At 32.3% G+C, this 26,088-nt stretch overlaps 1 protein-coding gene across 2 annotated transcripts in view; it reads left to right on the forward strand.

Moving 5' to 3' along the window:
• Nucleotides 1-6: 6 nt before the first annotated feature.
• The window catches only part of LOC110035567 (ribosomal RNA processing protein 36 homolog), a 49,821-nt gene continuing 23,739 nt past the window's right edge, over nt 7-26,088 (forward strand). The window contains exons 1-7 of one of the 2 annotated variants that reach the window (XM_020739815.1): nt 7-129; nt 528-624; nt 699-841; nt 1,212-1,278; nt 2,967-3,019; nt 20,494-20,548; nt 20,657-20,731. In XM_020739815.1, the coding sequence (XP_020595474.1) occupies nt 535-624; nt 699-841; nt 1,212-1,278; nt 2,967-3,019; nt 20,494-20,548; nt 20,657-20,731 (483 nt within the window). In that variant the 5' untranslated portion in view covers nt 7-129; nt 528-534. The remainder of the gene's footprint in view (nt 130-527; nt 625-698; nt 842-1,211; nt 1,279-2,966; nt 3,020-20,493; nt 20,549-20,656; nt 20,732-26,088) is intronic. The other variant, XM_020739816.1, reaches the window with a different exon arrangement.

A 26,088-nucleotide genomic window follows, 5' to 3' on the forward strand; every position in this document is an offset into this window, starting at 1 on the left:
CGGTGTTTTCGGACGGGGAAAGAGCGAACCTGAAGGAGAGCCCGCGAGAAACTAACTGGAGAAGGCCTCTCGAACGAGCGTGAGCAGTTATCGAATTGGAGGCGTGTGCTGTTCAAACGGCGGGACCAGGTAAAAATTTGAGTTTAATTTTCTTTACTCCCTGTTTTTTTCTTTTTTTTTATTGTTTTTTTCACGGTCAACAGTTGTATTAATTTCTATCCATAAAATTTTGAACCTTTATGTTCGGTTTGAGTTTGTTCTGGGCTACCTGACCAGAAGAATTGTGAATCAACACATTAATCTAGCTTTTATTGTTTATGAAACTTAATCCAAACTTTTAATTCTAAGAAAACCCAAATTGGTGGTCTAGTTAAGATTAGTTCTTCTTGTAGTTTAACATCTCTAGCGATAATTTTTTTAAGGATTAATGAGTTCAAATTTTAATTTATGCATGTTTCTGGTGATTGGAATTACATGCCTTCCAAAAACGGTGTATAATGTTTCCTTGATTTATTTTATTCTCATAGGATAGCTATGGTGATTAAGAAACCCAAAGTGCCTATCCTCACTGTTGAAGAAGCAGCTACACGCAATAAAAATGAGGAGTTTGATTCACGGGACAAGGTTTGATCCTGCAATATGTGCCCATTTTTACTCCTATATTGCCTCTCCTTCTTAAGTTCTGTTTCTATTTGTAGCAGCAACTGGAGAACTTGGAGCAAGAACTTGCAGACATCCCATTTGAGGAATTACAGAAGGCAAGAGCTGATGGCTCGCATGTTATTCAACAGAAGCCTGCATTCAAGTTACATGATAAACCTGGTCGTGCTAATAAGAATAGGTTCTTCTATAATTTGAACTAGAATATTAATTTTATGGAAATTTACATTTATACCACAAAAATTTTATGTATTTACATATCGAACACACAAATTTTAATATTTACACACAACTATCATAATCCTATTCTTAAAAATATGTACTCAACTTTAAAAAAAATAGTGTTGGTGGTATCTTTGATGTGATATTAACAAATTGAATGGTATGCATGTAAATATGAATATTTAGGTGTTAGATATGTTAATACATAAGTAATACATAAGAATTGAGAATTGTGTGGTATGCCCCTTAATTTTATTATGTTTTATTCTGAGTTCTGAAGGATATGATCTTACTATATGCTTGTGGTTTTGTGGGTTTGCTTCAAAAAGGCCAATGGAGATGAGTAGCAAGGTTCGAGTTGGAAGATTTAGAGAAGTTATCCAAGCTCCAAAGAGGGTTTGACACTTTGCCAGACATATTTATTTCGAATTATACTTTTTCCGTGTTTTATTATGTAGATAACTTTTACTTTATTTTTTTGGTTGAGTGATCTTTCCTAGGATGGATGTTCAATCTCAAGTATATCAATATAACTTCTAATTAATCTTTTGTTCATTGTTTGTGACTAAAGGTTACTTGAAACAAATTTGCTTGTTCACAAAGATTCGACAATTATGGGAATTTGGAATCATGAGAAACTTACCTAAATCTATTTATTGAGTTTTCAGTAGAAGGGTGTGGATTTAAACTTTGTTAGAGTTACGATTTTGTGTGGATTGAGTTGCTTGTTGAAATTTAATTAGATTGATCTGATTGCCTTTAGCGTTTTAGATGATTTGCATTTCACTCAGTGTTGTCATTCATTGTACATGGAAAATAATTGCTATGCAACTTTTATTCTCCCTTACTTGATATAACATAATAATTACTTTTTTACATGTCTTCCTATCCTCCATACTTCACCATAAAATGTAAAATACCTTCTCCCTTGTTAAATTCCATTTAAAAATTTAAATGTTTTGTTAAGCCATCCTCCCACCTCCCCTTTCAGTACTTTCTGGATGATGACCTGCTCATAATAAACCTCTTAAACCAATTTTGGACCATTGACAACTTAAACTAGTGTTGGAGCACCAAAAGAATCAAATGCAATTGAATTGGTTTGTTTTTGAATTCCCTTCATTGATATCAGTGTCATCCACAGCCAGAGGACCACTGCCAATCTTTTGACCGATGGCAGCAATAAGGGCGGGGGTGAATAATCCTTATAATGCATATGAAGAAGTCTTTACCGTTTATAAATGATTCATTGGTTGCTGCATACCAATGATTAAGAGTAACCTAAATTATGTTAGTTTGTAATAGCATAATGGCTTTTATTGGATGGTGTTGATTTGGGTGTTTGTGTAAATCTGAAGATTTCTTTTGATTTCAACTATATCCATTTTTCTGCCCTTTTTCTCGGAATTGCTTTCTTAAGTGTATATGAAACATTTTTGTACAAAATATACATAACTACAAAGTACAACATGGAACAAATGATCTCTTCTCTTGCTACTTTGCCATGTTTGGTTTTGGTTTACGTCACCTTTTCAGTCTTATTTATTGATAATTTATTTTCTCGTCTATGTAGGTATTGTAGTTCCGTTTGATCTTGCTGTGAATTATCTAATCCCTATCATGTATCATTCATAGACCATCATTTGCAAATTTTTTGAAATTTTCAGTTTTCTCGATAAATTCACTTTTTTTTTTTTAAAAAAAATTATTTTGCAATATTGACAGGTGTGAATTAGATCTATTGTGTGCCTCTCATCATAAAGAATTGTTAGTATTTTTGTGATGGGCAATTCGGTATTGCATTTCATCATTTTGCGTAGAACACTTTTAATTTATAATATGAATTCCTTGGATCAAAAAAAAAATTCATGTTTGTGATTAAGAGGTTGTTTGGCTTGCTGAACAAAAGTATGCAATGTAAAAGAAGTATATTGTAATTGAAATGTAGTGTATTCGGAATGCTTTGGAGCTATTTGGTTTGGTGTAAAATAAATGCATGAGTTTATATTTCTGTGTTTGCTTTGGAGAAAAATTAGCTTAGTTCATGGACTCTATGTTTTATATATCTTTCTTTGTGATTTCAGGTTGTTCGAGACCCACGATTTGAATCTCTATGTGGAAACCTTGACACTGAAGGGTATAATTCATACAATTCTTATTCTCATTTTTCAGTAAACATGACATTGTTTTAAGCGACTATTCACCATTTATCTTTGATTGGTTTTTTAGATTATCACATTATTTATTTTTCTTGGTTGTTATATTCATTATTTTGTTGATACCAAGTTTAGTTTTGTTTTGGACCATTTGGAATTGCATGGGTGCCTTGTTTTTATGTAGTATATCTTAGCTGGAGTAATGTCCCTCCTTACGAACATGAACATGTTGCGCAACTTAACTTTTAGAGTAGGAAAGCTTGTTGATGCCTGGATCTTGTCTAATAACCAATGGAGTTGCTTATTTTAAAGTGGGACTAGAAGTGTTCAGCACTATATTACTATAGTTTTTTTTTCTTTGCAAATTTTGTTAGATTTGAAACACTTTTCTTCATGTTTGATACTTTTAGTGGTATGTTCTAAGAGTGCTGTTAAAGTATTATCTTGGGTGATCAAGTCAGTGTATAACCATGCAAACTGTTATTTATACATGCTAACGTAGAGAATCTATTAACTTTCTAAAATTTTTTATTCTCGTGATGCTTTTTTTGGCCTTTGAATTTTTTCTTTTACATGATTTATTATTGTTAACTTCATTGTATTTGTGATGCTTTGTTATTAAATCAGCATATTATTGTTTTACTTGAGTGTTAAGCATAATTAAATGAGCTATATATAATTTGCTTCATGATTGTCTTCAACATCAGTGAGTGTTTTGTCTTTTTTCTGTTGACAAATAGGCATCTTTATAGCATTATACTTTAGGCTAGGCTTGGTAGCTAAGGGGAAGCCTTTATAAAGTTATCCTGCATTATTCACATAATTTGATCATCAATAGTGTACTTTATTGTTAATTTTTAACTAGAATAAATGCTGGGAAGCAGTGGAATGACGTACTTTTGATTACATGACAAGATATAGCAGAAAACACGAGGGATTTTATTGCCTTTATGGTTTGTTTTAATGATCGGTAACACAGCATTTTTATGAAAATTATTATGATGATGATTTAATTAACAGTGATATTTTATGATTTTTTTCAGTTGCCCATATTATATATATTTCCTTCAATACTAATAAAAAAGGGTGCATCATGCTTGCAAGGCTGTTTCTATCGCGTTCAAGTTTGATATATGCACCTTGCATGGCAGAGATTGTATATCTACTAATCTGATATGTAGATCACTATGGTTCACCCTAACCATTGCTCTTTGATTCTTCTCAAGTTTTTTCTTTGATACGAATGTTTGCACCAGATTTACCAAACTTAATTTTTTTTATTCTTATGTTCATATAATAACTCAGAGCACAAATTAGTTGACTGAGCAACTCATGGTTGGTGATTTTTCAGGGACAGAGATCCATTTACTACTTTATTTTTGGCCTTTAAGCTGTAAATAATCTGTAATTTAGATTTGAAAAAATGAGATCTTTAAATCGACTTTTGTGTTAATTTCTAGAAATAATGCGAGTTGCTTGGTTGTCTTCAGAGATGAAAGGCTTAGGAGAACTATCTTCCGACTTCATCATCATTAGTATTAGTCTAACCATTTGTGCTTGCCTTATGGATCTTCGTCCTTTTGTGTTCCTATAGAGTTGCATTTTTTTTAAACATAATTTGTGCATGTAAATGAATTATTTAGGATTTTGTATGATTTTTGTCAAAATAAAATATGAGGAAGCAATTTTGCTTTAGTTATAAACTAAAGAATCCTTTGGAATCATAATGCTGAAAGGATATGAAGTTAGCTAAGATGTGTAGAAGCACAAGAGGTGAGGTCCTCTACTTATCACGACTTCTTGAAATACATCACTTCATCTATATGTTAATCTTCTTACATTGGTGATTACCTCTACTAATGTAGCACGAGACGAAGAGTATTTGTCTGAAGGCCACAAGTGCAAAATTCGAGAAAGCTACGATAGCAAAATGAAGAAAACTAAATATTAAAAGAAGCATGACTTGATGGCCTTATAAAAGGATGCTGCGTGATGTGATGCTTAGATACTTGCTCATATCTGCTTTTTATTTGCTTTGAAGGACTTCTATTTTTTTTGGTAGGTTAATATATTACTAGTTGACTTGTAAAATTATTGCAGTGTTGCTCGAAAATTTTATACATCTGCCTATATTAAGAATTTTTCTTTAATATCACAAGCGCATAGCCATGTGCTAAAGAAAAATATCTTATTTGTGCAATGTACGGGTGGGTACTCAATTTTTTATTTAGTATTTAAATGAAACATTTGAAGTATATAGCAATTTACTTATAATAAATCTCATAAATATAGAGTCCATAGGTGTGTTCCTATGGACTTATTGAGCATTTAGGTATTACATGACAACCTTGTCTCACCCATGTGAATGGAATGTGGGCTTGTAAAATCTGAAGTGATTTGGGTGAATTGATCTTGTGAAAGATGCTATATTTTTTTATAAATATCATTGTTTAAGTACATTGTATATCTTCATAGAACTTTGCACGCTTTGTGGATTTTGAAGCTTTACAAATTTAAAAAAGTCGAATCGAGAAGATAATACATGCCTATTATTAAGGGCTATCAAGGGAAACGATTGGTGGACTACACAAATAGATCTATATGTAGAAAATTTGAGTGCGCAACTGTGACTTGCTCTGTACTCAATTTGATCTGTTTACACAACACGGTTTTGCTGTGTACTCCAATCAAATGGAGTTCGTAGGTAGTATATAAGAATACATATTTTTATACGTAAATTATGTAAGGTACACAACATATACAATTATGTACTCGTGTCTTTTGGATGTGAAGCTATGTATATAATATGCATCTAATGATTTCAAAGTTATCAATGAGATGAATTTGAGTGAGGTTAGGCCTGCAGTCTTTTCCTTACTTGATTTTACATCAATTGAGGTGAAAATCAATTAGATTTCTCTCCAATTGAATCTTGTTGCTTAAATCAAGACGTGTAATTTTATTGGCTTTTTTATTTAAATTATTTTTGAAGTGAAATTATTTTTATTTTTTTCTCCAAAAGTGCTAGTGCGTCCCATGGAAGCGACGCGCTGTATAGCCTGAATACAGTGAAAAGTATGCAAGGGCCGTTACACCAGCGCCCGGGTGTAGTGTTAAATAAGCAAGCGTTTCCACATTACGGGCGAATGCGGGTAAAGAAGTTAGTCCATGAAACTAATGAAACTAATATTAGGATTTGATCTTAGAATATAGGTGCTCTCAATGGTAAATTAATAGAATTAGTTGATATTATGATTCATAGGAAAATTAATATCTTATGTGTTCAAGAAACTAAGTGGGTTGGAGAAAAGTCTAAGGAGATTGATAATTTAGGTTTTAAACTTTGGTATTCTGATAAGAGTCGCACTAGAAATGGTGTAGGTGTAATTATAGATAAGAGTTTGAAAGATAATGTTGTAAAAATTAATAGAGTTGGTGATAAAATTATGACCCTTAAGATTATCATTGATACTAAGATTTTTAATATTATAAGTGCTTATGCTCCTTAAGTAGGTTTAGATACAGGGTCTAAAAATAAATTTTGGATTGACTTAGAAGACTTAATTCAAATGATACCTCTTGAAGAAAGAATTTTTATTGGAGGAGATTTAAATGGACATGTCGGTAGAGTGGTAGAAGATTTCAGAAATATTCATGGTGGCTACGGTTTTGGTGTAACTAATGAAGAAGTTAGAACTATTTTAGATTTTGCTTTAGCGTATGATTTTGTTGTTACTAATACTTTATTCAAGAAAAGAGAAGAATATCTTATTACTTATAAGAGTGGATCTAATAAAACACAAATTGATTATTTTCTTATGTGAAGAAGAGATCGTCGCGATTGTAAAGATTGTAAGTTCATTCTAATTAAAAATTTAAGTACCCAACATCGTTTGTTAAATTTAAATTTTAAAATTAAGAGTTGTAAAACAAATAATATTAGGACTCATCATCGTAGAATTAGATGGAGAAACTTAAAATACACATTTAAAATTATTTTTATGAGTAAAATTCAAGATTTTAAAATTTAGGGATATTCATGAACAAACAATTGTTATGTGGGATATAACAACAAACACTATTAAACAATTAACAAAAGATGTGTTTGGAGAATCAAAAGAAAAAATATTTACAAATAAAAATAGTTGGTAGTGGAATAATAATGTGCTAGAAAAGATTAGAAAAGATAAAATATATTATAAAATTTGGTTTAAATGTAAAAGCTTAGAGAACTGAGAAAAATATCAAACGGTCCGCAAGGAGTCTAAAAGAACAATCTGTGACGCTAAAAATTCTGCTTTTAATGATCTTTATAATAGATTAGATACTAAGGAGGGTGAAAAATATATGTATAAACTAGCCAAACAAAGAGAAAAGAAAAGTAAAGATTCAACTCGAGTACAGTGTATTAAAGATGAAAATCAAAAAGTACTTTTCTTAGAAAAAGATATTCAACATAGGTGGGTGAGTTACTTTAATAAACTTTTTAATGAAGTTTCTGAAAATACGATCGACCTTAGTGATCTTAATATCTCAATTGAAGTGTGGAAAGTCTGTAGGACCTGATGATATCCCAATTGAAGTGTGGAAATATTTGGGAGATTTGGGAGTTTCTTGGCTTACTAAACTCTTTAATATTATTTTAAAAACTAAAAAGATGCCTGAGGAGTGGAGGAAGAGTATTTTGATCCCCATTTTTAAGAATAAAGGGGATGCACAAGAGTGTGCAAATTATAGAGGAATTAAGTTGATGTGTCATACTTTAAAATTATGGGAGAGGGTAATTGAACATAGGTTAAGATGCATCACGAAAATTTCTCATAATCAATTTGGATTTATGCCTGGCAGGTCTACTATGGAAGCTATACATTTATTGAGAGGTTTGATGGAGAAGTTCAGAGATAATAAGGAGAATCTACATTTGATTTTTATTGATTTAGAAAAAGCTTACGATAAGGTTCCAAGAGATATCCTTTGGAGAGTTCTCGAGAAGAAATGTGTTGATATGACTTATATTCAAGTCATTAAAGATATGTATACTAGAGCTGTTACTTGTGTTCAAACTGAAGGAGGATTGACAAAATATTTTCCTATTTCTGTTGGTTTACATCAGGGATCGACTTTAAGCCCATATCTTTTTGCTTTAGTTATGGATGGTCTTACTGGACATCTACAAGAGGATGTACCTTGGTGTATGCTTTTTGCTGATGATATTCTTCTCGTGGATAAAACGAGAGAAAAAGCCCAGGAAAAACTTGAATTATGGAGGTCTACATTGGAGTCTAAAGGCCTTCGTTTAAGTAGAACTAAAACTGAATACATGGAATGTAATTTTAGTAGTAATAGCTCTAGTGACAGAAGTGTGACTTTGGGTGATCAAATTATTAAAAGGTGTGAACGATTTAGATATCTTGGGTCCGTTGTCCAAAGCGATGGTGATATAGATGGGGATGTTAATAGTAGAATTCAAGTTGGTTGGTTGAAGTGGAGGAATGCTTCGGGCCTTTTGTGTGATAGAAAAGTACCGCTAAGACTGAAAGGAAAATTTTATAAGATGGTGGTGAGACCTGCAATGCTCTATGGCGCTGAATGTTGGCCTTTAAAAGAGAAGCATAATAATAAGTTAAGTGTTGCCGAGATGAGAATGATTAGGTGGATGAGTGGCTTTACACTTAGAGACAAAATGCGGAATGAATATATTCGTGATAGGGTTGGTGTAGCTCCTGTGACAGACAAAATTAGAGAAAGTCGCCTTAGATGGTTTGGTCATATTAAACGTCGACCATTAGATGATCCTATTAGGAGAGTAGATGTTTTAAATTCGACTTGTGTTAAGAAAGGCAGAGGTAGACCTAGGAAGACTTGGGCTTATTGTATTTAAAATGATCTTAATTTACTAGAACTAAATGAAAATATGACACTAAATAGGACGCAACGGAGAAAAAGGATTCATGTAGCCGACCCCACCTACTGGGATTAAGGCTTTGTTTTTGTTGTTGTTGTTGATTTCGTCAAAAGATTAGTGTAACAAAATAACAATTAAGCTCATGGCTAACAACTTGATCATAAAATTTTTTCTACATTGCTTTCCGAAAATTTTTAATGAAGTTTCTGAAAATACGATCGATCTTAGTGATCTTAATATCGCTAATAATAACAAAACGTTTCATTTTTACCATCGCATTAGTAAAAAAGAGGTTGATGATGTTTTAAAGAAAACCAAAGATCGTCTGTATGACTTGATGATATCCCAATTGAAGTGTGGAAATATTTAGGAGATTTGGGAGTTTCTTGGCTTACTAAACTCTTTAATATTAATTTAAAAACTAAAAAGATTCCCGAGGAGTGGAGGAAGAGTATTTTGGTTCTCATTTTTAAGAATAAAGGGGATCGATGCAGAAGAGTGCAAATTATAAAGGAACTAAGTTGATGTGTCATACTTTAAAATTATGGGAGAGGGTAAGTGAACATAGGTTAAGACGTATTACAAATATTACAAAGATTTCTCCAAAGATTTCTCATAATCAATTTGGATTTATGTCGGGCAGGTCTACTATGGAAGCTATACATTTATTGAGAGGTTTGTGGAGAAGTTCAGAGATAATAACGAGGATCTACTTATGATTTTTATTGATTTAGAAAATTCTTATGATAAGGTTCCAAAAGATATCCTTTGGAGAGTTCTTGAGAAGAAAGGTGTTGATATGACTTAAATTCAAGTCATTAAAGATATGTATACTAGAACTGTTACTTGTGTTCGAACTGAAGCAGGATGGACCAAATATTTTCCTATTTCTGTTGGATTATATTAGGGATCAGCTTTAAGCCCATATCTTTTTGCTTTAGTTATGAATGGTCTTACTGGATATTTACAGGAGGAGGTACGTTGGTGTATGCTTTTTGCTGATGATATCCTTATCGGGGATAAGACGAGAGAAAAAGCCCAGGAAAAACATGAATTATGGAGGTCTACATTGGAGTCTAAAGGCCTTCATTTGAGTAGAACTAGAACTAAATACATGGAATGTAATTTTAGCAGTTATAGCTCTAGTGACGAAAATCTAATTTTGGGTGATCAACTATTAAAAGGTGTGAACGATTTAAATATCTCGAGTCTGCTGTTTAAAGCGATGGTGATATAGATGAGGATGTTAATAGTAGAATTCAAGTTGGTTAGTTGAAGTGGAGGAATGCTTTGGGTTTTTTGTGTGATAGAAAAGTATCGCTTAAGCTGAAAGGAAAATTTTATAAGATGGCGCTGAGACCTGCAATGCTCTATGGAGCTGAATTTTGGCCTTTAAAAGAGAAGCATAATACTAAGTTAAGTGTTGCCGAGATGATAATGGTTAGGTGGATGGGTGGCTTTACACTTAGAGAGGTTTGGTGTTGTTCCAGTGACGAACAAAATTATAGAGAGTTGTCTTAGATGGTTTGGTCACATTAAACGTCGACCATCTGATGATCCGATTAGGAAAGTAGATGTTAAAAAACGTAGAGGTAGACCTAGGAAGACATGAGCTTTTTGTATAAAAAAGGATCTTAATTTATTAGAACTACATGAAAATATGACACTTAATAGGATGCAATGGAGAAAAAGTAATAGGATGCAATGGAGAAAAAGGATTCATGTAGCCGACTTCACGTAGTGGGATTAAGGTTTTGTTGTTGTTGTTGTTGTTGTTGCTGTCCAAAAATTTGGTAGATGAGATTAATGGCGGCTTCATTATTCCACAGAGCTCAAAGTAGTAATGTCAATGTCATGTGTGCACAAAAATCAGTTGGGATAGACATATGCATTCTTCCTCGGAGACTTTGGGATGGCTCTATTGATGTTAAGTTTTTCTTAAAAAACTTCATAATTTACAGGAAGCCTCAACTAGTTGAGGTTTTTATAGATTATATCACTTCATTTTCATTTATTATACAATCAAGCCAATTTTTTCAAAGCACAAAGCGCAATGCGACGCACAAGATTTTATTTTTGCTTCAAAACACAAAGTGCCGAGCGAAGCGGTGTTTTTATTATTCAAAGCTCTGATAGGTTATATAAAACTCTTAATGAATAAATACATTCATTAACAATTATAGTTGAGAAAGTTTGACTTAAAAGGTTGACAAAAAATAAAAAATATTATGGTACGATATTTAACTTGATGGCAAACATTGAGCGTGAATCTACAAATTAAAATTCAAATATTTTTTAATAGTTTGCTGCAATAATTAAAAACTTGAAAATTGTAAAAAATAACTTAGAGTTTAACTTTGATGCTTTGAAGCATGCTTCAACGAAGCGAAATGGTTTTCATGCACTTTGCTTGTGAAACGCGCATCTAAAAACATGGAATTAAACCATCAATAATTGAATGCTTCGGCATATTGATACCATTCTCGAAGATTCCTAAGAAAGCTCAGCTTTGGCATTTTAATGACAAAAAGAGTTGGGAGCTCGATTTGAAGGAAGCGAGAATTCTGATTTATACTCCATCTTTCATGAGAATGCATTATACATGTTTAAATGTAAATGTATTGACGTGTTGCACATTCATTTATATGATACTTTTTTATTATTTGTTAAATGGAGCTAATTTGAATTGATTCATATAAAATGTCTTAATATGGTTTTATATCATTTATTAGTGTCTACTTGTTGTTGGAATGAATTTTTGATAGTAATAAATTAAATATCAATTTTTTTGTTTTGACATTGTGCACTATTTGTTTGGGTTTGGATATATATTTCATAATTACATTAGCATGTCAAACTTGGTAGCAAATATTCTGAATTAATTTTTTGCAGCTTTTCTTCTCTATTTTTTTCATTTCTCTTTTCCTTCTTTTTACTTGTGGAGTTTTGGAGAAGTAAATGAGCAATTTTGCCACTGTTGGCATGTTTCTTTCCTGCTACTGTCCCTGTCTTTTCTGAATGTTGTTGTTGCATTGGACTAAGGAGACTGGAGGTGATGGTGATTAGCTGCAGGCTTCAGATCATGCTTTTGTGAGGAACTTTAAGAGGATGAGTCACTATAGAAGAAAGCCTAGAAACAAACTGGTGCCGTCCAGCTAATGCAGGTGTGATTTTGATGGAGGAAGATATTGGCAAGTTTGGAGGAGTGTGCTTCTAGTACTTGGATTCTTGGAAGAATAAGGCTAATTCGAGAACGGTTTAAATTAAGAAATGCAGAAAGATATTCTTCACCACCCATTTCCTTTTTTTTCCTACAATTGCTATTGTGGTATTGGGAATAAAAAAAAAAAATTAAGATGGCGTTGGCATGATTGGAGATTCGAAGTTCGTAGGGTAAAATGACTTAAGTTTTTGGAACATGAAGATGAAGGGTAAAATGACTTCAGTTTTTGGAAGATGAAGATGAAATTGTTGCTTATTCTTTAAGGTTTTTTGATGCGGATATTTAAAAAAATCCATGCAAAAGGTTGATGCGAATTGTCGATTAGATTTCGTTAACAGGACTCATATTGCAATCTTCATAAGCCTTAGAGATGAAGTTCTATGGGAGATTATTGATTATTTGGTCATTTGTGTTTGGAGGAAGCTTGAAACCATATACTTGAAGAGGTGCATTATGAACTGATTATATCTCAAAAAGAGGCCATGTATCTTTCAATTGGATGAGTCTGAGTCACTAAAGAAGCATTTGTATATCTTTAATGAGATCATGATGGATCTTAAAAGAATTGATGCTGAAATAAAGCATGAAGATATTGCCATAATCCAATGCTATAAATATTTTGTGAATTCTATGCTATTTTATAAAACAATTTTTTTTAATGGTAGAAGTGAAAGCCTCCTCATTTTAAATAACTATAAAAGAGTGGCGAATCAATGGATACAAATATTGTTGGTAGTAACATGGCTCATGCAAGAATGGAGAAATGTAATTTTTGCGAGTATCAATCAAGACACAAGTCAAAATTCAATAAAAATGCTTCATTTTCCACTAGGAAGGCTACTTAAAGATACGCTCAGAAAGGGAGATGTAGATTTTGGAAGAGAACAAAATTGGTTAACATTGCTAAGCAAGAATATGATAGTGGTGAGGAACTATCCATTACAAAATCCATTTTTAAGGACTAAATTCTTGATTATCGGTGTTATTTCCTAATGTGCCTGAATAAATCTTGATTTGATAGAATTGACCTGAAGCAAGATCATGGTAAGAATCAAGAAGATTGATGATGTTAAACATCAACTACAAGAATTGACCTATTTATCTAAGCTGACAATAAATTAATTTCGCCAGGAATCCTGAACAAATATGGTTATTGATTTGAGAGTGGAAGTGAGAGCTTATGGGTTTACAAATGATTATTTCTTGTCATGGAAGGAATCTTGATTAATGTATTGTATTAACTAACCAAATGAAGCCCATTTATTGCATATGTAAATTGACAATATAAGCTACTGTCAAAGTGGACTTGTAGATCTCGAGAAACAAGGTTTGCATCATGATGACAAGATTAAGAATTTTAAGTTTCGAATAGTGTTATAGGGAAGATAAATATACTCTTATTTTTATCTGTTCGACACTTAGAGAAATGGAATTCTTGATCACACAAATTCAAATCTTTGGGGGATTCATCGAGTAAGATCATTTGCTGGTGCAGGCCATATCTTTATTTAATCGAGGATTATTCAACAGAGATCTAAGCATATCTTTTGAAACACATGAATGAAGCATTTTAAATATTTAAGGAATGTAAACAATTTGTTGAAACTCAAACTTGTGGGATGGTATAGAAGACTGATAATGGACTTTGATTTTGTGCTGATGAGTTCATAAATTCTATAAAGATCAAGTGATATTAAGACCTTTCATAGTGAGGATGACCAAGTAAGTATCATTATATATAAGTAATATATACTATTGGAAAGTAAGTTATATGCTAAGTAATGTTGGGTTGCCTATGATTTTTAGGCTAAAGCAAATAATTTTGAATCCCAACCATTGATTCAAAGAAATCCCAAAAAGCTTGTAGTGGAAGGCTAGTTGTAGGGGTTACTCTTATTCAGGAACATTAGGAAATAACACCCGTAATAAAAAAATTAGTTATTGTGAACATTAGGAACATGCTTGAGCCAGAACTTTGCATTGCTCAAACCAGGAAGATGCTTGAGCCCACTAGATTGTTGAAGGATATGCAGATTTCAGATTTTGTTTCAAATGTGAACACCAAAAAATTTGTCACGCCCCGACATATGGCTTGGAGTTAATCATGACGGGTACAGAATAACAGACAGCGCATGCTAAGTTTTTGATACTCATTTACTATTTAACAGATGAAAGAACAACTAAACAAACTAAATTAAATTAGCATAGTTAATTTGTCTCGTTACTGGTAGTCCACGTCTTCTATAAATATTATCTCTTATATTATTCAGTTTTTAATCACTTAATTAACCTAAAAAGTTAGTTTGAAATAACAATGAGCTAAATCAGCCATTAAATATTTATATTCCTTAACTACAACAATAAAAAAAGAAAGTAAAACGCATGCTAGCTAAACTTTTAATAAATCATTATAAATATTTCAGATGTTATCAATAAATCTTACTGAATCAATAGTATTGTAATATTATTTTATATCTGTACAACCACCCATGAGTACCGTCAAAAAATTGTACGACTTACGGTTCTTCAATATCAATATCTTTTTTTATATATGTGCACGATTATCTTAGTATTCCTCTACTAGTATTATAAAGAGGTGATTTCATTATAGTCAGTCATACACATACAAACATTATATCAAAATCACTATTTATTAAGAATTTATTTCATTACTCTTTGCGTGTCAGATAATATATTTATAAATCATTCAAATGATAATTTAAATAATATTGTGCACACACGAATCCTACAACGTGAACAAAAATTCACTAGAATTCAAAACTCCCGAATTTATAGTAATTTCAATAGTACAAGTAAATGCATTTGATTTACAAGAAGTAAAATATCACCATAATGTAAAACATGAGTACTCACTTCGATGAAGATTTAATTTGTTTATTTGATTTTCCTTGATGACAGCTCTTCTAAAATAAAACGCTTAAAATAAACATGGTATTCATATTAAAATTTTATTTTATTGATTATGTTATTATAAATTTAATAATTTAAATCATTTTAATTAGCTAAAAATTTTCATTATTTTATTTTATATAATCCTATTTATTTTTTTATTAAATATATTTATATATATATATATATATCTTATTATTGTTATTATTATTATTACTATTATTAATTAAATCTATATGTTTTATCTCAATTGAGCCCTAATACCTTGCGCGCGCTTCTAAGCCATTGTGCTTCTCAAATAAAACGCTTGAAATAAACATGGTATTCATATTAAAATTTTATTTTATTGATTATGTTTTTATAAATTTAATAATTTAAATCATTTTAATTAGTTAAAAATTTTCATTATTTTATTTTATATAATCCTATTTATTTTTTTATTCAATATATATATATATTATTATTATTATTATTATTATTATTATTACTATTATTATTATTTATAAGTTTTATCTCGATTGAGCCCTAATACCTTGGGCGCGCTTCTAAGCCATTGTGCACGAGAGTAAGGCTTCGACTTTCCACGAATTTCTTCTTCCCTTCTTCGATTCGAACAATTTGTATGCAAAATCACTATTTACTATTCTATATCTATAAAACTATCACGAGTGCATCGTATAAAAATTATACCACTTAAAGTACTTTATTTTTAATTTTCTTTTTTATATATGTGCACGAGTACTTTAGTGTTTCTCCATTATTATCATATCTCTATCATAGTCAATCATGCACATACATTCTATCAAAATCACTATTTACTAAGAATATATTTCATTCTCATTATGTATCTCAGACAATATAGCTTTAAATTATTTAAATGATAATTTAAAAAATGTTGTGCACATGTATCATGCTTAGAATATTAAGAAAAATTCATAAGATTTCAAAACTTATGAATTGACAGTAATTTCGATAGTACTAGTAAATGCATTTGGTCTAAAAGAAACAAAATATCATCATAATATAAGAACACGAGTAATCTCATCGATGACGATTTAATTTGATTATTTGATTTGCCTTGACGTTAACTCTTCTAAAATAGAACGTCTAAAATAAATTTGATATTCATATTAAAATTTAATTTTATTGATAATGTTATTCACCATCAACAACAACAACAACAACAACAACAAGCTTTTATACCGCTAAGTGGGGTCCGCTACATGCATATTTTTTCACTCTTGCGTCCTATTGAGTGTTATATTTTCATTTAATTCTAATAGATTAAGATCATTTTTTATACAATATGCCCTAGTCTTTTTAGGTCTATCTATTCATTTCTTGACATAAGTCGAATATAAAACATCTACTCTTCTAGCAGGATCATTAGATGGTCGACGTTTAATATGAACAAACCATTTAAAGACGACTCTATCTAATTTTATCCACCACTGGAGCTACACCAACCCTATTACAGATATATTCATTTGCATTTTGTCTCTAAGTGTCAAGCCACTCATCCACCTAAGCATTTTCATCCCAGTAGCACCTAACTTATTTTTATGCTCCTCTTTTAAAGGTCAACATTTTGCTCCATAGAGCAATGAAGGTCTCACCACCATCTTATAAAATTTTCCTTTTAGTCTAAGAGGTACTTTCCTATCACATAATAGGCCCGATGCAATTTTTCATTTCAACCAACCAACTCGAATTCTAATGATAACATCCCCATCTATATTACTATCACTTTGAAGTACAGACTCGAGATATCTAAAATGATCACACATTTTAAAGATTTGATCACTCATAGTTACAACTCTGCCATTGGAGCTACTACTTCCAAAATTACTTTCCATGTATTCAATTTTGGATCTACTCAAACGAAGGCATTTAGACTGTAATATAAACCTCTATAATTTATGTTTTTCTTGAACTCTTTCTCTAGTCTTATCCACAAGAAGGATATCATTAGTGAAAATCATACATCAAGGTGCATTTTCGTGTAAATGTCCAGTAAGAGCTTCCATAACTAAAGCAAAAAGATACGGGCTTAAAGCTGATCCCTAATGTAATCCAACTGAAGTAGGAAAATACTTGTTCAATCCTCCTTATGTTCGAACACGAGTAACAGATCTTGTATACATATCTTTAGTAACGCATCAACGCCTCTCCTCTCTAAAACTCTCCAAAGTTTTCTAGAGCTTTACAAAGGACTTCTCTTGGAACCTTATCATAAGTTTTTTCTAAATTAATAAAAATCATATGTAGACCTTCCTTATTCTCTTTGTGCTTCTCTATCAAACCTCTCAATAAATATATAACTTCCATAGTAGACCCGCTCGACATAAATCCAAGTTGATTATGAGAAATCTTTGTTTCACATTTTAATTTATGTTTAAGTACACTCTTTAATTTAAAATAATACTTATCAACTAAATTCTTATATAATTTGCACTTTTATGCATCCCTTTTATTTTTAAAAATGGGAACCTAAATACTCTTTCTCCATTCCTCAGACATCCTTTTTGTTTTTAAAATAATATTAATGAGTTTAGTAAGCCAGTAAACTCCCAAATCTCCCATGTATTTACACACTTTGATTGGGATATCATCAAGCCCCACTGATTATGGTATTACAAATTTAATAATTTAAATTATGTTAACTAGCTAGAAATTTTAATTTTTTTTACTTTATATAATACTATTTACTTTTCTATTCAATATATGTGTGTGTGTGTGTGTATAGACACACACACACAGGCTTACGTCACTTGAGCCATAATCCCCTGCGTGTGATTTTAAACCACTGTGCACGAGAGTAAGGCTTCAACTTCGCACAAATCTCTTCTTCCCTTCTCCGTCGGCTCGAACAATGCGCTGAATGTCGCCTTAATTCTTCGAGAGCTTCTCCTTCGATCGAATCCCACTCGCGAGAGCTCCCTTATAGAATTGCAACGTCTTACTCGTCTCCTTTTTCGGTCGCGACTCGACAACAACGCAAACCCTCGATGTCGCCGCAATTCTAATACCCGCGTGATGCTTCTCTTTTTTGCGTGTTGCTCGACTCTCAAGTAAGTCGATCTCACCTTTGCCTCTCTCAAGTGCGTCTTTTTATAGTGCAAAAGTATCCTTTAGCCTCCTGACCTCTCGTTTCTGTTCCTCCCGCTTCAGTTGCCTCACTTCTCGTTTCTTATCCTCCAATTTTTCATTTCTTCTCTTGGGTAACTGAAACTGGGTGTTACAATTTATGACTGGTTTTGTGTTTCCATTTTTGGAAACAATATTAGTTAGAACTTTTACTTACAGTTTATGTTGCATCTATTTAACATTGAGTCAGAATGCATAGCTTTTTTTGAAGCTATGAAGGAAACCTTTTGGATAAAAGGGTTAATAGGTGAGCTACTTAATAGGGATGTTTTACATTCAATGTTTATTTGCTAAGTCAATTTTACCGTTGCATGTTTGTTTATAAATAATGTTCATCATGAAGAACTGTTTGAATATGAAATTTCATCTCATTAGGGTTGTGGTGATTAAAAATTTTGTTAAGATCATAAATATTTCAATTGTTTATAATCCTGCATGCTTGCTAACGAAGGCATTGCTTGCAAACAAATTTCACTATTACTTGAAGATGTTAAAGGTGATTCTAGCATGAGTGAATTTGATATAAAATCCACTTGGATATTGTTAATATAGTTCTAAATCTGGTTATTAGTGTTGGCTTGTTTGTAACTAACACAACATATTTCAGTTTTTGAGATCAGTAGATTAGTTATTAAGTTTCTTGTTTTCACGTTCTATAGAATTTATGTGGCCCATATGGATTCTAGAAGTACTCTTAGATATCATGCTTAGAAACACAATATTCTGAATTCCTATAATTTTCCTCTTTGTTTTCTGGTTCTATTCCTCTCATCCTCTTATGTTGACCCTGAATTCTAGAGCAAGATGAGCAGTTTTTTTGTCGTTTGTTTGCCAGTTACTGCTTTGGTCGTTATCCTTTCTGGCCACTATTTCTGCAGCCTTGGATGCAGTAGGCTGAAGGCAAATCTGCTGAAGTAGCAGATCACTTATTGCTGCCCAAAAATTGCAGAATGTTAAATCAGCAAAGTAGGAAGGCTGGAAGCAAACTACTTTTTTCCAGAACTGCAGAAAACATGCTTTCACTGAAGGAGGAATATGTTACAATGATCGCTGGAATGTGTTGAGTGTACATGAATCCTGGGAAAAAACATGGCTAATTGAAGTTGAGAAACCCTATCCTAGATGTGACTTCAATCAAGAAGTGCTGAATGGAGTGTGATTCAAATTTCAAAGTGATCGGTTTCTAGCTTTCTTGCTAAATGTCTGCTTGAAAATTTTCAGAGCTGTAGTTATAATAGGGACACATTCAAGTCTTTCAAGCAGTTCTCTTGTCAGTTTTGATCACTAAATTTCATATGATAGAGCCAGGCATAAAAGCCATCGGTATGAGTCCGTTTGTATTGTGCAATTGCATATTAAGTCATAGCTTGATGCAATTGGAAGTGATATTTTATTATTAGAAAAGTATGTATTCTTTACTTGCAATGACCACTTAAGTAGGGCAGGGCCTATTAAAGGAAATTATACTTCTCTCTCTTAGCTTATTGCATGATTCATAGGGATTTTATTGTTTCCAGGTTGATCACCTTTTTGCTTTTGGGATACTGTAGGAAACGATTTAGTTATCTGTTTCTCTCAGGAAAGATGTCCTTTTAGCTAATTTCATGTATTTTGTTCTAGGTTGTTTGTATTGATAATGCCACCGATGCTTATCAAACAAGCATATGGTTCTGGTAAACAAAAATGATTTTGAAATCTATTGTAAAACAGGAACCATATTCCCACTCTGATGTGAAATGGAAGACAACACCCCCATTTTGTCAAGTCAATTGCCAAATGGTTTCTTGCTCCCATAAATTTACTGATGAAATAGCTTGTTTGCTACTTTGTGACTGTTTTAACTTGGTTCTGTGTTGTTGATGAAATTTTTCTTTTTTCTTCTGATCGATTTGATTAATAATATATTTTCTTGTGGTCAAAATGTTTTTTAAGTTTCCTTTGTATGTATGGCTTGTCATTAAGTAGTTGTTTTCTCCTGTAGCTTTCAAATTTGGTTCATTTTACATGCATTCTGAATTACCGCTTGGCTTGTATCCATAGCTATTTTAGTTATCTTGCAGTTTTCATGTAAGTCAACCATATTTTGGGACTTCGCTGAGTGTTGATTGAGTTTAATTGAAGATTCTATTTTTCTGTTTTATATTTCCACGACATAACTACTGTCTTTTGTTTCGATAAGCTTAGCAATTTTCACTTTTGAAAAACAATTAATCTATATTCAATGATATCTGATTCATTTCTATGTGCTTTATTGTTGTTCTATATGCCAGGTTTAGGAATAGATATTCTTTCTTGTATGAGGTTGAGCTTCCTGCAGAGAAAGCGGTGAATTGCATTATTTTTATTGATCTTCTTCTTTAACTTGTTTTAAGCAGTGCTTTTATATTTTGTAATTTTTTATGTTAATTTTAATTGTTCTTTGAAACCATGCAGAAACTTCAGAAATTGATTAAGAAGTCAAAGAACACAAATGTCATTGAGGATTTGAAAAATCACATCTCTTGGATTGTAAGTGCAATGAAAGTTCATTATCAAACTTCTGAATCATTTTATAAGAAATTAATATTTCATCACAAGGAAACATTTAGTTTGTGTTGTGCTTTTTAAGAAGCCTAATATCATGAGTTTAAATGAACTAAATTAGAAAAGTATTGTGCATTCATTCATCTAGAAAGTCATTGAACTGTTTGTTTGATACTCAATTTTTTGCATCAAAGAAATCTTGATTTCCTATAACTTTCAACTGAAATCTGCCTTGTGAAATTCTTGGCCACCTAAGTGTAGATTGTTTGATCTTCTTGAACTTTTTCAGCACTAGTTTCTTCTATTTATGTGGTTGCATGCCAGTTACATTGGAAGCTTTTGAACTTTTTGCTTATATGGTGAAGTTTTTTCACCTATAGATTTGTAATCGGTGAAAGTTTAAATTCCTTTAGGCTGTGGAATCATTTATTATGGATAGAAAATATATTTAGTATCTTATACTGTTTTTGGTCTGCTTCTATAATATGCATATGTTCTCTTATGAATATTTTACTTGCATGTTAAATTAGTATCAATATATATATATATATATATATATATATTCTTCATATATATATATATATAATTTCCGCACCTCTTGGCTAACAGAATTTGAAGCCTACTTTTTACTACAATAACACTACCTTCAAAATCATAACACTGCTCAGTGTTTTTGACACCAACATTCTCCCAAATAGGATAATCATGAGAGGTTAGCACATTGCTAGAATCTGGGGCGGTTACCTTGCATGTTTTTGCGACATCTATAGGGTTAAGGATAGTAAGTAAAGTTCATGACGGGATTTGAAGTTGGTTCCAAGTCTTTTGTGCCAGCTAGATTTGAAGTTAGAGAATTGTGATCACTCTTTGGAGGAAGATTATGATCATTTGTATGTCCTCTTGAACCTGATTGTAGGGATATTTTCTTAACTTAGGGCGACCTAAGTTAGTTCAAAGTTTTTTCTCCAGGCTTGATTCTAAGTAGGAGGAATTGTGATCACTACATTTGAACAAAGATTCTGATTATTTATTTGCTCCTCTGGAAGATAGCGTGTTGGTTTTGTTGAGAATGGTTTAATCCTTGTTGAAGAAACAATTAGAAATGATCGACACATACTAGTAACAGGAGCAACCATCGATGTACTGAATGCACGAGGAGGGGTGGAATGGAATCTACTTGGGCTAACATTCGAGAGTGGAAAGGTGCAAACATCATCCATTCATTGTTCTCCATGTATTAATATTGGAGGGTTATAACCAATGCAGGAAGAGCTATTGGAGATTGATAAGTTATTAGATGGAGAGGGTTAGAATAAAGAAGCCCCATAGGTGAAAAAACATCGAGCAACAAATGAGGATGGGGAGATAAAAAACATCTCTCAAGTTAAAATCAATAGCAAGAACTTATTAACTGAATGAGGCAAAGCTGAAGTCCTACCATTTGAAGACAGCCCCATCAAAACTTAGGCAAGGGTGTCGATGATAGAATAAACATCAATATTTTTGCACAAGTATAGGTAGTGATGAGTCGAGTAGAGTTGTTATTGACGCTATGACAAGCTGTAAATGAGCGAACACAACTACATAAAGTGCACACACAAAAAACACTCATTTAGCACACAAGAAATGTCTCAAGGGCAAGCAACATCATTTGCATAGAAGTGAGCGCATGAGAGATGCTTTTGCATGCTAAGGGGAAGCAAGGGAGTTTCCTGTGATGGTGAAGCACATTATACTTATTATAAGTTTTGAAATTTTGGCAAATTTTTCTAATTATGCATTTCATTATTGTGTAAGGGCCATATGTATTTTCTTGCATTGTTCCAATTTTATTGAATGTTTTCTAGGAAAAAAATAGATTAATAAAAGCAAATAAAGTATAGAAAGGCTCAAAAATGTAAGTTGAAGGAGAAGTGAATGTTAGAGTTTATCTTCTTAAGAACCTAAAAGCAGAAGTCCCAAATCTCTTAGGAAGCAATCATGGTCATGTATTTAGCTTTTAGAGGATTGTGATTAGTAGGGATTCTCTAGCTTCTTGTAAATTAAGAGGACTAGAAAATACATTTGCACCATAAGTTGCTCAGCCTATTAAACCCTAGGGTTTTATTACTTTTAAAGTTAGTGATGTGGTTACCAAGTTTCTGACATGGGAATGACTAGACAAACACGACCGCTTCTTTGGGTAGATCCGTGCGCGGCGTGTTTTTCATCCCATGAGAACCTATAGCAAGAATTTTGTCTCATGATGTGCCGCCCTCAATTTTTATATTGTTTGAATTAGAATTAGGGGTATTTTTGCGTAAGAACTATTTATATACCGTTTTTTTATTGTTTTGAGACTTTTATTTTGATTTATATTAATTGGAAACTTTTTCTCCCTGATTTCTCCTAATTGGAAAGCTATAGTTTTTTTTTTTTTCAAGTGGTGAATCTTTAGTTTTAAGAGAACGAACGGTGGATCCTCCTTCACAAACTGTTCACCCGTTGTTTTCATATCGGACAACCGTTGAATTACTCCAGCCTTCTTCCAAACTCTCTTGATTTATCTTTTTTTCTTGCCATTTTACAACCACTCTCCAACTAAATGCTATCCTTAAAAACTTGGGAATCGTAGAACAATGTTATTAAAAATCAGAAATTTTAAAGTCTAGATTTTTTCTATAAAATCAGAACACCTTAATCCACAAATCATATATACATCCTCCACCATAACCTTAGTTTATGCCAGTCCTAGACCAAAATCTTCACCACTGCTACAATCTTAATTTTAATAGATCTGTCATGCTGCCATGGAGATCTTCGAAGGGTTTGTTCAAGTCCTTACCATGACAACTATGTAGCAGAAAACCATCTAATTGCAACCGAGGCTCATTTATTTTGAAAGGAGGCAACATAAGAAAGTCACTCATAGCAACAATGGTGACCACCTTGATGGAGAAGATGAAGAAAACTTTTTTCACAAAGAGGCCTCAAGCAGCGAGGGTTGATGCTACATCGATTTAGCATTGAGTATATCGTGAAAGGGTGACTTTTAGAGTGAAGGTTAATTTATCTATTTTTAACGACTACATAGACCGAGACGAGTTCATTGGGGACTTCTGATAGTGGAACGAGTATTTAATAAACCACCTTGACCTATGTTTCACATTCCTTAAAATCCAACCAAATCAATTTTATAAAATTCTACTTGATGAATTAATCAATTTGATTTGTAGTGTATGAATTGCAAATGCATTGGAAGATATAAAATTTTGAATTATCAATCTAATTAAAACTTTATTTAATCCTTATTGACCTCCATAATTTCGCATCACTGGTACTAGTCGACATTCTCTCCCACTTATTTTTGATTGCAAAGTTGGATATAATCTCATGGCTGGGATTAATTGGGATTAAGATAAATGTTGCACTCCCTTTCATTTCCCTCTCTCAAATTTTCTTCCCTGAATTTACTTCTATAAGGCTCTCCACTTGACTCCTTTAGCAGGCGCGACGACAAGGCGTCGTAGCTCGTGATTCAGTGCTATGGGAAGAGAACATGAAGTAGAATCCTCACTTTTTTGATATTTGAGGCATTCCTTCCAAAATATCTTCTTTTTCTGAGATTTGCTACGAGTTGAAGCTTTCATTGTGATCCATGTGTGATTGTAGCCAGGTAGGAATAGTTGCGGAACTTGTGAACCGAGAGCTATGCTCTCAGGTAGATCAATTTACGGGTAACGAAGAAGGGATAAGGGGAAGGAGAAGGATGAATAAAATAGGAAGGTATTAGGGAGATATAATTATGCGGTGAAGCCCTTTCAAGGTAAGTTATTGCAAGTGAACCGTATTTGGGATTAAATTGAGACTTAAGCTAGAACTTCATAAACTTCTAAGTTCTATGATTTCGGGTTATTTTAGGTGGCGAGCTCGAGATGAGCTTGAGAAACTCGTCGTAAGACAGTTTTATCAATTTATGTCAAATAAACATGTGCTAAATTAATAACAATAACTTTTTTCTAGGATTTCTATTTGATTTTTATTGGTATATAATTGTATTTAAATTTTTTTCATATTGCCACGAATGCAAAACTTGAAATGACACTGGCAATATTATTGATTTCACTATTTTATTGATATGATGAACATGTTTATAAAATTTTCGCTTACAGGTATTTGCATACTGTTGTTATGCATATTATATATCTATGTCTATGATGAATGCTTATTATAGGTTTTATGCCTAAAAGAATATCTCAAATGTTGTGATAGGTAGATAATTACATGAATGCTTGCAAGTACGGATAGTAAGAAATAATGGATTACTGATTCCTGATATCTAGACAGAGATGGAAACATGAACTATTGGCATCAAGGGGCTATTTATAATTGTTACGTCGAGAGGTTTAATATTTATTAATAGTTATTTTAACCTACGGGCTGGGTGACAACCCAGTAACATGAAATAATTTGAATGCAGTCGAAACAAATGTAATTGTAATTGACATTACTAAGAATCAAGTTATTGATTTTGTAATTTTTATGAATATTCCTATATTTTCACATGATTAAATGAAACATTTTCTGGACACAGTTATTGTTTACTGCATTTGTCATTCACTTTAAATGCCTCATTTGATAGAAGCATGTTTATATATTTGTTCTGCTTATAAATGATTGTGCACATTACTTTCTTTCTGTCTATAAAATCTTACATTAGTCTTAATTATTTCGCTGAGTTTATTACTCACTTTTATGTGTTATTGAGTTTCAAGAATGGGTAAAGAGCATTAGGGCGAATAATCATGTGTGGAGTTGTACAACTTTTGCATTGTATAGTTTTGAAAGTTATACAGATTTTTAAGTACATATTTTCATATTGTTATATATATATATATATATATAAAATTGGGGATTTTTTCAAAAAAAAAAAAAAGGTTTGCAAAGATTTTTGTAGAAGAATTTTTTACAAAAAAGTTTCGTTGTAGGTTTAATTTTCAGATGGCATTTTCTGGTGCGAAATTCGAGGTAGTGAAGTTCGACGGAACTGGTAACTTCAGACTGTGGCAAACCAGAGTGAAAGATCTGTTGGCGCAACAGCGAATCTTGAAAGTTTTGCGGGTAACGAAACCAGATATCATGGAAGATGACGATTGAGAAGAACTGCAACAGTGAGCGACAGCAACGATTCGTTTATGTTTGGCAGACGAGGTTATGTATCACGTGATGAATCTGAAATCTCCAGAAGAAGTTTGGAAGAAATTGGAAACTCAGTTTATGGCTAAATCTCTGACGAACAAGTTGTATCTGAAGCAAAAGTTGTATGGGCTGAAGATGCAGGAAGGTTCTGATCTGGCGCAGCA

This window comes from Phalaenopsis equestris, unplaced genomic scaffold (assembly GCF_001263595.1).
Source record: "Phalaenopsis equestris unplaced genomic scaffold, ASM126359v1 Scaffold198203, whole genome shotgun sequence".
Classification (NCBI taxonomy): Eukaryota; Viridiplantae; Streptophyta; class Magnoliopsida; order Asparagales; family Orchidaceae; genus Phalaenopsis; species Phalaenopsis equestris.